Source organism: Dermacentor silvarum, chromosome 10 (genome assembly GCF_013339745.2).
Source record: "Dermacentor silvarum isolate Dsil-2018 chromosome 10, BIME_Dsil_1.4, whole genome shotgun sequence".
NCBI classification, from domain to species: domain Eukaryota; kingdom Metazoa; phylum Arthropoda; class Arachnida; order Ixodida; family Ixodidae; genus Dermacentor; species Dermacentor silvarum.
In genome coordinates this window covers 140,774,924-140,788,934 of record NC_051163.1, presented here as the reverse complement: position 1 = coordinate 140,788,934, position 14,011 = coordinate 140,774,924, and the positions used below count along the sequence as shown (strand labels likewise).

Sequence of the window (14,011 nt, the reverse complement as noted above, 5' to 3'; positions counted from 1 at the left end):
CAAGAAGGCAGTGCGTATATTTCTTGGACTGTGCGCCAACTACAGGCGCTTTGTCAAGTACTTTTCACGGATCGCCGAGCCACTGAATGTTCCTCACGAAGGCCCACGTCAAGTTCAAGTGGGAGACGCCGCAAGTCGAAGCATTTGAAGAACTGAAGCGACGCCTGCAATCGCCGCCAATACTTGCGCAGTATAGAAATGTAGATAAACTTACGCGAGAGGTTGTTGAAGCCACTCTGATAGCGAGGGCCGGTGATAGCTGCATCAGCTCCCCTTAGTTGCGCTGACTACAAATGAATTTGCGTTCCTGGATGCGGCTGGTTTTCATGTGCGATGATTGGGCCTTTTCTGTATGCGGGCCTACAAATACAGTTGTTTCTCGAAATAAACACTCAGTTGAAAGTCAGCGCTCGTCCTGTTCTCTCGTTCTTGTCCGTGTCTTCTAGCGCTATGACCACCTCCAAGGCGCTCGCTTGCCGCCGATAACTCGAACGACCGCTCAGCGGCGTTCAATTGGACATTAATGCTTTTAACTTTTAATTAACTTACAAGAAGAGATTAGGTGTCCTCGAGTTTTCTTCTAGTCTTGATTGTGCTTTGTATATATTTTGCGATGTTTTACAATTTTGAATATCTTGTGCCACAGAGTATCGTGAAGATGAAGGACGGTGAATGCAACTATCGGTATTACTTTGGCACTCCTTCCAATGTAGTTGAATCTACTACTTATTCCAGGGCGTGATGTACACGTTGCCAGTCCTGAATGTGCCACTGAGTTTGATGGCCCAACTGGAACCTGACCATCCGAGTCATGCTTGGCGTACCTCTTAAGGCGCATGTGTTCTATTACTTGCAGCACATCAGTTGTCCCTGAGAATGCAAGCAGACCAGAGGGCTCTGCGTCACTTCGAACGTCTGTACCGCGTGTCGGCTGCCCAAGTTTTACTTAATTGGCTGATTGAGCGCCTATTCTCTCGCATGGAAAAAGTGGCGGCATGCTTTATAAACATCGATGGCAGTTCTGACTTCAGTTACACCTCTGAAAGGACACAACAAATGTCTATTTCCGGCTTATCCAGTAATTTTGGAAATCGTCAAAAAGGCTGAATTGTATGTTTCGGTGCTACTCCCATTGGCTCAGTTACACTTATTTGAAAGGTTTGGTGATTATTTTTAAGTATTTACAGACGCATCTGTACACAGCGACGGCAAGGTGCCGCTGCATCTTTCTTCTCCGTTTCGACTGAAATCTGACGGGTGTCTCGTAAAATGCATCCTGCCTCATCAACAACTCCGAGCGATTAATGTTGCTCTAAAGTGCGTGAAAGAGGTGTTAAGCACATCGAAGGTGCTCATACGTAGGGGCTCCCGCGCTGACCTTAGACAGGTTGCAGAGAAGTTACACTGAGTTCCCATGTTATGCGTAGCATCAATGACAATTCCAGCAGTGCGAAACCTTTCTTTTTATTGTTTTGATACATTTGTATGTTACTTTGCAATTAGTGGAACCTGCGTGTTCTTTGTTTTTATTCCTGCGTTTCTGTTCAATTGCTACTGGCGCACTTGATTCGTTCTTATTGCTTTACTTTAGTCTTTGGTACCTCACATCTTACTCTTTCCTTCCTCTTTACTTCTCTTCCCTCTAACTTTTGTTTCTATCCCCTTCTTCCTAAAGAGTGGGCAGGCGTTGTGCCCCTGTCGGTGGAATATGCCAGCATGACCGTGCCTGTTTACCAGTATTAGGAATATTATAATATTATTAACCATAATTTCTGCAGTAATAGTAATATTAGTACTTTTTATTTATGCACCACAAGAATAAATACATAGTAGCCGGGCCTGTCGAAGTGTGACTAGGCCCGGCCGCGCCGGCAACAGCGATGAGGTCAGCGTACGCACATACAGGCGCCTTAGTGCCGAAAAAACATTGTGCAAACAAAATAAAAAATTAAGGACATGTTATTCCAACTTTGTTGTTCCAAGCATGCCGGTGTTTCTCCACTTTGGAACGAGTTCAAGAAATTAGTGTCATCATTCATTGACACGTTTGTTCCTTTGCGTAGAAAGATTACAAAGCGTCGGAACCCATGGATTAGTCGGGACATAATCGATCGAAAGCGGCGTATTAAACAAAAAAGGAAGGGTAAAACTACGTCAGCATTAATCGCCCTTCAAGAACAGTTGGTTACTAAATTGAAGCTTGCACGCAGTAAATTTTATGGGCAAACTCTTACAGCTTTCTTGAAGGAATCTCCTGAGAAATTCTGGCACTACTTGTCAGGTTCCCAACCATGTGTGAATTATCTAAAGATAAATAGTATTATGTATACAAACCTTAGTTTAGTTGTAAATGAATTCAACACTACTTTTAACCAAGCGTTTACAAGACCAAATGTTCAATATTTACGAACGCAATACTTCGACCTACCGCCCATTGCAAACTCAATGCCTGACGTAGTTCTTGCTCGTGAAGGAATACTTTCTCTGCTTTTAAATGTAAAAATGAAAAAAAAAAACTCAAGCGGCGCTGATGGCATACCGAATGCCTCCCTTGTACGGTACTCGGGAGATTGTGTCACATTACATTTATGTTCTGTTTAACGCATCACTCGACCAAAGCTTCATACCCGCAGATTGGCTCACGGCAAGAGTAGTTCCCGTATTTAAATCAGGAAAAAGGCTAACAGCTTGTAACTACAGACCTATTTCTCTAATCAGCACATGCTGTAAATTGCTTGAACATGTAATAGCTCACCATATATCTCAGCACCTTGAATCGAAAAAATTCTTCGTTGAGTATTAGCATGGTTTCCGGAAGACTGTCTCAACAACCACGCAATTAATTTAGGTTATACATGATTTTGCTTCAGCTCTAGATAATTGTAGGCAGATAGATGCGGTTTTTCTTGACATGTCAAAAGCTTTTGATCGTGTGCCACACACTTTACTCATTGACAGACTAAGGGATGCCGGGCTTCCTGAGAGATTGGTATTGTGGTTGCAGGCTTATCCGAATAATCGCTCAGTTTGTGGAGTGTGCGGGTGTTAGGTCTGCTGATGTGCCGGTATTGTCTGGGCTTCCACAAGGTTCTGTGCTTGGTCCTCTGTTGTTTTTAATTTATATAAATGCTATTGCTTCTAACATCGATCATTCTGTTACAGTAAAATTGTTCGCCGATGACTGCGTGATGTATAGTGTTGTCAATAGCTCCTCTTGCCAAACACTACTGAACAATAGCCTCTGTAAAGTTGCGGACTGGTGCGAACGAAACGGTATGCAAATCAATTTTGATAAAACAGTAGCTATTACAATAACCACGAAGAAAAAGCCACTGTCTTATGCGTACTAAATTGCTAATAAAACTATTCAGTCAGTAACGTCTGTCCTATATCTAGGAGTAACTATCACAAGCAACTTAAAACGGGACAAGCGTTTGAAGAACGTTTGTAAAACAGCGTTTAATAAACTTTGCTTTTTGCGCAGGAAATTAAAATACTCACCATCAAGTGTTAAACTCGAGGTATACCGCACTTTAGTTCGACCAGTCCTTGAGTACGCTTCCGCAGTATGGGACCCATACTACGTTAAAGATATTGCACAAGTAGAACGATTCCGCGCCTCGCTGCTAGATTTATTGTATCTGACTATCGGTCTTCTTCATCTGTTACTGACATATTGGAGCGACTGAATCTGGAACTCCTCCATGTCCGCCGAAATATTGCGAGACTAAAAATGCTTTATTTGATCTACCAGAACAGAATCGGTCTGCCGTGCGAAACTTATCTTTCCCGCGCATAACACAGGTCTCCTAGAATTAATCACTCGAATGTTATCCGCCCGTACTTTGCGAGGACGAAAATGTTTCAGAAGTCTTTTTTCCCGCTCATAATTGAAGAGTGGAATTGTCTGCCGGCGTCTGTTGTTGATTGTACGAATGTGAATTCCTTTGTGAAATCTTTGTCATTGCACTTGATGTAAACCTCTCCTGCTTGGGCAGCATTGCTGCCTGCAGTATTTTGAAATAAAATAAAATGAAATAAAATGTAGCGTGAACATTTTCTCACGCTTATATAGAAAAAAAATTTAAATATATGTTTTTCCAACGTAGCGAACATTTTTTCACGCTTATATATAGATGTACAGGTTAAGGCAACCAAGTTACACTAAATAAACATATACCCATACAAAACGGAAAACTCAAATGGAAGATGACATTTTCTTTAAAACCTTTTTTGACTGAACCGAGCAAAATTCGGCAGGTAGATCATTAAAGATTTTTGGCACGTAGACACTGTCACAAAAGAGCGCGTAATCAAAGCTCGCACCGTGTGTCACGCAAGCCATCGAAAGAATCACGCCGGTCCCGTGGCAGCTTCAACAGAGGGGGAGAGCGCATACGCCTCAAACAGCCGACGCGACCAAGATTCTAGAAGCATCGACAAGCTACGCGAAGGCGACGGTAACGAGAGAGAGAGCACCGAGACACCCTCTTACACGGCGAGTCGAGAGAGAGAGTACTATAGCGTGAGCGTGCGGATGAGTCACCACCTTCTTCGACGACGCTCCGATGGCCGCGGCTGAAAATGCGAGAAATAACTAGAAGATTCCCGGGCTTTGTTCCTGCTACAGGAGCACGACTCCGATAGGAAGGTTCGAGAACCCCCGGCGGAGACTATAAAAGCGCCGTCCGCGAATCAGAAAGGGATCAGACGGCGTCGGTGAAGAGATGTGACGTGAAGACCGACCGCCTGCAGAAGAATTAAATTGCCCGGCCAGCTAACCGACGAGTTCATCGAGCGTGTGCATTTCCGGAATAAGTTCCTTATTCGAGATTTGCCACGAGCTACGCCGAGATCGTTCGGCTCAAGACCAGTACGGGTAAATACGATTGGACACTGTGTTCCTATTCATTCTGTACTTTATGTGTTGGACTCTAAGTGCCTGTTGTTAATTATTTTCCAATGTTTTGCTAATACCCATGGATCTGAATTGTATTGTGATATGTCTAGCCTAATTGTGCACGTGTGTTTGTAACTGCCTTGTTTGAATGGTCGCCTCATCAAGGCTATCTAATTAGTATGTTGGAAGGTATTCAGAACAGGGATGCACGGTTTATTTCTCGTAATTATGCCCGTCATACCAGCGTAACCCAATTAAAGCTAGATATCTCACTCCAAGAACTGGATATACGCCGAACTATCTCCTTGTTATGTCTGTTCCATCGGTATGTTCACAATGATACGTCACACTTTCTGCCACTTCACACACCTGAACGCACGTCAAGCCGCCTTCATAACAAATTTGGCTTCAAGCGCGTTTTTGGCAAAACTAAAGCGTTTAATACATCTGCTTTTCCACGTGCCATCACCCTGTGAAATAGCCTTCCCGATGATATCGCTATGTTATCTAACCGGGATGCTTTTCGTGAAAAATTACACGCTCTGTATGACTAAATACTGTATAATGATGTGTCACTGTTGCACTGTTAGTGTTTCTATTATTCTCGCACTGCGGGACCTCTTTTTAAGTGTCTTGGCAGGATTTTATTTTAGTTCTACTTGTATTCGTTTGTTCATTGCTTTCACACTTGATATGTACTTATGTTATTTGTTTTACTGCTTTTTCCTTTCATTGTATTTTCTGATTGTAACCCCCCTTACTCAATATCCTTTAATGGACCTGTAAGGTACGATAAATAAATAAATAGATAAATAAAGAATATATTTGGTTGTGTTTTGACAACTCTGGGATCGGACTCGGTCTTTCGACCACAACCGGCGTTCGCTGGCGCTCCAGAGGGCCCCTTGCTTTCTTGGGATTGTTTTCAGAAGCTGATAAGTTGGCTTTGGAATTTGGCCCGGCGTTGGCGTCTCGTTCACGGGGTGTATGACAATATTTCTGGCGTCCGCGACAAGGACCTTTCAGGTGCAAATTGTGTGTCTATAGTAGGAAGAAAGAGCCTAGGGTCGTGTACATCACCATAGTAAACGATTTTGGCTGTTGCACCACGTTTCGCTAACTTGTGTGCAGAGAGCAGCTTGATGGTTGAAATATAGGCAGATAATTTTTGCACGCGGATAGATTTAGCAGGGCTTCATGGATCTCGAGAAATTAGTTGCCCTTGGTGAGAAGATGGGTCTTTCCGGAGCTGAACTACGGAAGTGGGTTAGCCAGAAGGAAAAAGAAGCTTTAGAAAGAGAGAGGGGGAAGCTAGTGGCCGAAAGGGCCAAAGAATAAAGAGAGGCGATGGAACGAAACAAAGAAAGAGAGGCGAAGGAGCGAAAAGAAGAATGAGAGGCGAAGGAGCGACAGATAAAAGAACAACGAGAAGCTGAAATGGCTGAGAGAGAAAGACAAAGACAGCACGAGCTAGAAGTCGGACGACTTCGTTTGCAGCAGCGCACAGACGCTCCCGCCCAGGCAAGAGTCGATGGCACTGAAAGGGAAGAAACTAGCTTCCGACTGAACCCAAGCAAGCTGCTTGTGGCATTCGATGAAAGACAAGATGACCTGGATGCTTATTGCACAGATTTGAGACAGTTGCTAAAAGCCAGAATGGGCCAGAGGATCAATGGCCACTGCGTTTAGCACGTCTTTGAGTGGCGAAGCACTTAGTGTGTACGGTAGGCTGACGCCAACCGATGACTCCAATTATGCAAGGGTGAAAGCTAGTTTACTGAAGAGCTTTAGGTTCACCGTAGAAAGCTTCTGAGATAAGTTTAGGACCGGAAAGCCCGCCGATGGCGAGACTGCCACGCAATTTGCCTCACCGCTCAGCCACTTCTTTGATAGGTGGACCGAACTTTCAAGGACTGCACAGGAGTACGGTGCGCTTAGAGAGCTTCTGACCAAGGAGCAATTCCTTATCAGTTGCCACCCAATCCTGCCACTCTATCTGAAAGAAAGGAAAGCTAAATCGCTTCAAGATATGTTGGAATTGGCAGACTAATTTTTGGAAGCGCAGGGAGGCACCAATATCTCCAAGATCAAAAAAGAGGGGCAGTGGACGCAAATAAGCTGGCATCCGACGAAAGAAGAAATCCTCAGAAGCCTGTTCCGTGATCTTATCTTTGTAACCGACTGGACCACCATGCTAGAAAATGTCGGAGCAATTTTACGCGCCCGAACAATGACAAATGTTTTAAATGTGGGCGAACTGGGCACAAAGCCGATACAAAACGCAACGGAGGGAAAGAAGCTCTTCAAGCATCGTGTGTGTATGCCCCGCCAAAACACCAAGAAGAAGACATAAACGCCGATTTTGTAGAACTCCCAGACGGGAAAAGAATTCGGGTCGTTAATTCTCTGGTGACAGAACGCACAGAATCTCCCGTTGAGGGAATGCCTATATTTACCGGAAAAATGGCAGAGAAACAAATCACGGTGTTACGAGATACCGGCAGCAGCACAGTGATCGCGTGAAGGGACTTGATCAAAGACAATGAGCTCACGGGCGAAACCAGTTTGGTCTTCCTGGTCGATGGTACGACTAGGAAGCTTGCCGAAGCCAAGATTGAGGTCGAGACCATCTATTACAGTGGGAATGTCACTGGTCTTTGAATGGACAGCCCACTGTACGAATTAATCATAGGAGACGTCGAGGGAGTTCGGGCCCCGGACGATCTAAAACCTTTGAAGGGAGCGCCGAAGATCGAACCATCGACGATCGAAGAAGCTCGCGAAAAACCATCTACTGCTGACGAGAACAACGTGGCAGCCGTCACCCGACCTGGAGCGACGACTCAGGCAAAGCTCTTTCAGCCCATTACACGCCCGATTCCGAGAAGAACCCGACCGGGGCCCTTAACTACGCCAACGAACACTAACAAGATGAGTCCTTCAAAGGATGTTTCTCGGAAGAAAAAAAAAGAGAGAAACGCCGATCCCCTTAGGCGAATTTAAATGTGTTGATGATGGTGGTGCAAAGTGTTCTATTGAGTGTACCGAGTGTTTATCAATACTTCTTTTTGGGCGAGTTGGTACATCTTGAAACTTTGGGTAACAGCGCAAACAGCTCTTCTTGTGGTCGTCTGTTTGCGCTGTTACCCAAAGTTTCACCGAGTGTTTATTTATGCATCATGAACAGCGTGTTGTTTGTGCTATGTAAATTACTCTACCATATTTTTGTATAATTGTACATGCCATTTCATATTTTTGCCTTGTTATGCAAGGGATGTGCTGTTGCGTAGTACTAGTGTACTTGTTACGCGAGGGATGTGTCATTGTGTAATACAAGTGCACTATAGTTACGCGAGAGATGTGTTATTGTCTAGTACAAGTGTACTTGTGTGGCTTGTGCTTGTACCCGATGTATCGAATGATGTGTTATCAGTGGTGTACTGATTTATGGTCCTACGGACTCGTGCGTAGTGGACTTTTGTGCGCGCAACTTCGTGTTTTCTTGATTATTATTGCACAATATTCTTAAAGTGTCACAAAAGAGCGCGTAATCAAAGCGCGCGCCGTGTGTGTCACGCAAGCCAGCGAAAGAAGCACGCCGCTCCCGCGGCAGCTATAGTACATGGGCTATGGGAGAAACACACGTGTAACCTAGCAGTTACCTCGAGGTAGCAGCTATGGACGCTGTTTCAGTCGTAGCTGGCCACTCAGCCGCTCAAGTGTGTTCAGTGTGTACTTGTACTTAGGCACACTTTTTGTTGTCCATATCTTAAGGTGTGAGGTCAAATGAAAATTCCATTTTTTCAAATGTCAATTAGTTGTTTTCCAATTTGTTAGATGAGGAATTTATTCTCCATCATATTGCTGAAAAAGGTTTCTTCCTGCGCAGTTTCTTTCAAAAGATACGTAAAAAATGTAAACCCACCCCATGCCTACGAAATCGAAACTGAAAGTGCCCGTTTTCTGTGCAACAGAAGAAATGCCCTGGTTTGCAGTTCTTTGCTGGTTATTTAACAATCGTATCATGTACAAAAACGTAATAATGCCGTAATAGCATTTTAAATACTTTATTTATCAATTAAAATAATAAACAACTCACCAGGTGGATGTGCAAGGCTTTGCACGTGTTGTTTACGTTGTGGAGGTTTCGCGCGCGCTAAAGGAGACGCGGATTGTTTGCTGGATGTGTTTGCTCTCCGTCGCTTACTTTTTCTTACTGGCAGCCACAGAATAATGAAGTTTAGAGCGCAAAGACAAACAAAATGAAAGTTTACCAGCAAGCAGTACAAGGAAGTCGGAGTGCGCGACGGAGCTGGAGACGTACTGCGAATACCTGAAATACCATACCGCTAATACTGCAAAGCAAGCGAGAAAAAAAAGTCGAGGTGCCACACGAGCAAAATGATACAAGAGCAAGACCCAAGACGGAATTGGCTACAAATATAGGGTATTTTAGCTCTCCTGATCATCTTATGTAGGCGCTGCGCTTTGAAATCTTTTAACACGAAAGTGTTTTATGCCGGGGTCCACCAAGACTTCACTGACGTATTTCCGTCACGGAAATACGTCAGCTTACAATTACACGAACATAATACAAAGAAAGAAACCAGAAGAAAAAGTTCCACAAACATGCAAAATTTGGAAATCGAACCCACGACCTCTCGGTCCGCGACGATAGATCGCCGAGCGTTTAACCCATTGCGCCACAAACGCATTTGCAGAGAGCTACACAGACGCGCCTTATATATCTAACACTCCTCCGTGTACCCGCGCTCTTGCTCGGGGCGGTGCCGCCGCCTACGAGCAGAAAAGAGAAGTACTGCATTATGACACTAACGCGCACCGACAGTGAACGCTTCGGTGGTCTCAGCACTACGACGCCTCGATGCCAGCATTCGAAGGGACGCTGGCATCAAGAAGCACTACCAACGCCACCTAGGTGGCGTTCACCGTACTCAGCACAGCAGAGCGTGGCCTCCGCAATTAGCTCTGAAAATGTTTCTGAAGTTGATCGCAGAGGCTGCAATTACGACGCGCTGTACGCGCTGATTTGACTCGGTGACGATTCAGTTACGTGCTTTGTCTTGCGCGTTGTATTAGTGTGTCAGTTACGTGCTTCGTCTTTCGCGTTGTGCTAGCGTGTGCAGCGTAGTGCAGCTTCCATATGCACGACGGTTGCTCATGGTCATCGACGTTGGTAGTCGTGATGGAGGAGACGTGCCACCAGGCGTCAGCGTGGGTGCATCAACGCCTAAGGGCGCTTTAGCCACAAAACACCAATAGACATTATATATCAATGTGCAATAAACATTACACTACTTCTGTGAAGACACGTTTCACTTTCGTGTTCTATACCGATTCCTATATAAGAGGGATCAACCACATTTTTTTGTTGATTTTCTCAGAACCTATTTTTTTGCGATTTCTTCAAACGCAAACATTTATAACTTTTTTTCTTAATGAAGATTTTTTAGTGAAACTTGGCCCAATTTTTTCTCATATTATTCGGTGCGCAATGTACCTCAACAAGTAAAATCTTGCCACAAGTTTTGTCTGCCTTTTACACCAATGCACACCCAATGGAAGCATACATTTTTTTTGTTATTTCATCACTGGGCTTCGAGGATTCATCTTATTCAGAAATTTTTTGTTCAGTGCACAGATAAAAGCCTCCCCTATACCACTACCAAAAATAATGTTTTTTATCGAATTAAATTATAGTTATGAGTATTGGCGTGAGTCCACCTTTAAAGAAGTTCAAATAAAGAAGTACTAAAAATAATACAGACTTTAAAACGGTCACATGGGCCTAAAAAGTGTGCTTTATGATGTAGACCAATAATTTTTATTGTTTATCTTTTTAAAACTTTTTTCCCAGCACTTGGCCTCAAACCTTAAAGGGATACGGACACGAAATCTGAAAGTTATACGAAAATGCTGAAAAGGAATCCCCAGTTTGCGATTACGCCGAAAAGAAGTAGTCAGCTCGCTTTTCAGCGGATGGCTTTATTTTTGGCGTTTTTGAACGCGCGTGCCACGCCACCCGACCGGCGCGGATTGGAAAGCATGACGTCACGACACCCTCGTCGGATAGCCAGCCGGCCAGCCGCGGTCATTCGAAGCGCGCCGACGCCGCCATCGCGACCCTAGATTCGAGTTCTGGTGCCTCTACCAGCGATGAGTACACGTCTGCAGACCAGGACCATTCCAACTTGGCAAGAAATATTGCCGCTTATGGTTACGAGCCTTCCGCGTCAAGCGACGAAGAGGACCAGGTGGCCGTGGACGTGCCGGTCAGGCAGCCCGGGCCAGCAACATGGTAAGTTTTTTTCTCTAACAAACTTAAAGTGCAGCGGCAGTAGCTCGCAAAGTGATGTTACGTAGGACGTAAAATGCCTAGTTTCGTGAGCTACGTTGAGGCAGAGACAGCTGTTACGGCTGAATCGTAGGTAGCATCGTAGCTCGTCGCTTTGCGTTTATCTACGCGGACGGCTTTCGACCGCTGCGCAGTTCGTTCTTGCGCGACGAAGCACGGCATGTGTGGAATTTTGCAGCTGTTTCATAGCCCTGTGTTTACGGCTACTGTCACATCCACGCCATTAGAAACCATTTGCTGACTTAATTCGTGATTTGTAACTTTGTGGAATAAAGTATTATTATTATTATTATTATTATTATTATTATTATTATTATTATTATTATTATTATTATTATTATTATTATTGTATGGGCGGGCGCGCTAGCGACCCGTCGACCAGATCACTTAGCTACATCGAATCTGTGGCCATAGAGAAAGGAAAGACTGACTGTAGCATTTACTAGGGAAATGCTGCGCGAACAATCAATTCATGAAACACGACACATGATCATGCAGAGACCTATGAAAATGCGTAATTTTTTTTTGCTTCAAGTTGAAAAACAACGGGTGAAACAACAATGTAGATAAATGCGCTGTGCGTATTAGACCAGTACACATGCATCCTACTGTGTGGCGTTCATTCACTGCTTGCGTTTTTGTATATTTTATTATATTTTATCAATTAAAATAGCGCTGATATGCTTTCATTTGATATCAGACGCAGCGTTATTGTAAACACCATGACATTTCTGTTTTCTGAGAAAAACATGCATTCGCAGGGTGAACAATTTCTGTTACAACCCGAGAATATCTGTAATTTCTCTTCATGAGGGTAATTTCTCTTCCAACAGGTGCTCCTGCGGTCACCGCTGCGGCGACATGCCTACAGAAAGAGAGAGGGTCTGTTGCACAGAGCTACAAAAGGTGGCGAACACAGCTGAGAGTTACGAATGCATTGCTAAGCACCCGCTCTTTGAATTGTATTGCCTCAACAGGCATATACTCGACGTGGAGTATCTCAAACTGAAGCATTACTTCCCATACCAGCTTGGAAAACGCACCTTGAAAGAGTAAGTACAATAATAAATCAGCACTTTTTACTCAGCAATGAGGCCAGAAAAAATCCTGAAGCCTAGTCACCGCTGCATATATTGTGTTATTGGTGCATGGCATGAACGAGACAAAGGGAATGGATTGAGGGCTTGTTTTATTTGTTAGACACAACCAAATGAACAGTGCATGGCATGTAATAGAAATACACGCAGTGCATTACTCAATCTATCTTGTCGTGCTTTTTTATTTATTTATTTTTGCAGACAATACCGACACACTGCCTAACGGCAGTTTGTTTGGTGGGTGTACAAGCGACTTGGTGAAGGTAACCGGGTCGTTCTACCAAGCGGTGCTGTCCACAGGATCAGGAAAGAGTTTCCTACGCCAGGAGGGCATTGCACTGGCTACGCATGATGGCAGTTCCTCCTCAATAAACGCCTAGAGTGTCCTGCCAAAATGACACGTCTTGTTCAGTGAACTATTTATTGCTGTGTGCAACAAGAGACAGGAAAATATATGAGGTTACACAAGAAGCTTCAAGATGCAACATGAAAGGAAAGTAGCCTTACGTCAGTCAAATATTAAAGCGCCTTGTATGCGCTGCCACGAGAGCTGAGCACGTTTGAAGTTGCTTGAAAGTGGAGGAGGCACTTGCATGCTCCAATGCCTTCCTGTAGGAGCTCTCATTGTGACACAGGCCCACAGCACACTTCAGCAAGTCGTTCACATAGCCTGGAAAAACAAAGCGTAGTCAATGTTTGTGCAAAAATATGCAACCTGAGTACCGTACGTGCAAGATTATTTGACTGGTGCGATAATGGCAGCCTTTTTCGCCTTCGGGTATTTCACCAGCCATCTCCCATCGTCAGTGGTTGCTTGCTGCCTTGCACTATTTTCGTTACAGTGAAGTGCGGCAAGGCGTGTTCTGAAAGGAAAGAGAACGATATTCGGTTCACATCACAATCGGCCAGCTAAACAGCTTAGGCACAAAACGTTTTACCTTGCTACCATACTGCAATACCCAAAATGGGTATTTTTGGAAGCAAACTGAGTGATGGTGCTGTGAAAGCATTCAACAGAAAATGTTTGGTCGCTCGTGGATAGTCGAGGAATGCCTTTGAGCAAAGCCTTGTTTAGGATGATGGCTTTCAGTTTTTGGTGCGCTGGTGATCCTAAAGGAATGCATTGGAAATAATGGAAGAATACTGAAAAAAAAAACATTTTAACGCCACATACCTTCTTCTAGCCACTTTTTCTTAGCGAATGGCTCATGCTCGCACCTTTGATAAAGGCTCTCATCATGTACGTGAATGTCGACGACATGACGGACAAGGGAGCGCCATAAGAACCATCTTGAAATGAAGCGCAACGGAACGGCACAGCAGAGAGTAAGACGAAAACAGGCGCTAACTAACAACTGATTTATTGAAGCCAAACCCACAGGTATATATATCCACAAGCTGCACAGGTGCACCGTGACAACGTACGCAGAAACCATCAAAAAATGATTACACCAGGCGCGAAAGTTATTTCATTTCTGCATTGTACAGTGCAATCATTGTATCGATTACACACTCTTGACCTGCTTTCCTGATAAAGAAAGCCGCTAACGTTTCACGAGCGGTTTTCTGTTTGCTCTTGCCTAGGATTTTCACACTTTCACACTTTTCACTACGGAAAAGTGAGTGAGTGAGTGAGTG

The 14,011-nt window shown here is 44.2% G+C and overlaps 1 protein-coding gene across 1 annotated transcript in view; it reads left to right on the top strand.

The window, feature by feature from the left end:
* Positions 1-12,332, top strand: part of LOC119466177 (uncharacterized) — a 41,010-nt gene extending 28,678 nt beyond the window's left edge. Inside the window, exons 2-4 of the mRNA XM_049658087.1 lie at positions 7,593-7,747; positions 11,002-11,219; positions 12,110-12,332. Of these exons, the coding sequence (XP_049514044.1) occupies positions 7,593-7,747; positions 11,002-11,219; positions 12,110-12,332 (596 nt within the window). The remainder of the gene's footprint in view (positions 1-7,592; positions 7,748-11,001; positions 11,220-12,109) is intronic.
* The last annotated feature ends 1,679 nt before the right edge of the window (positions 12,333-14,011 follow it).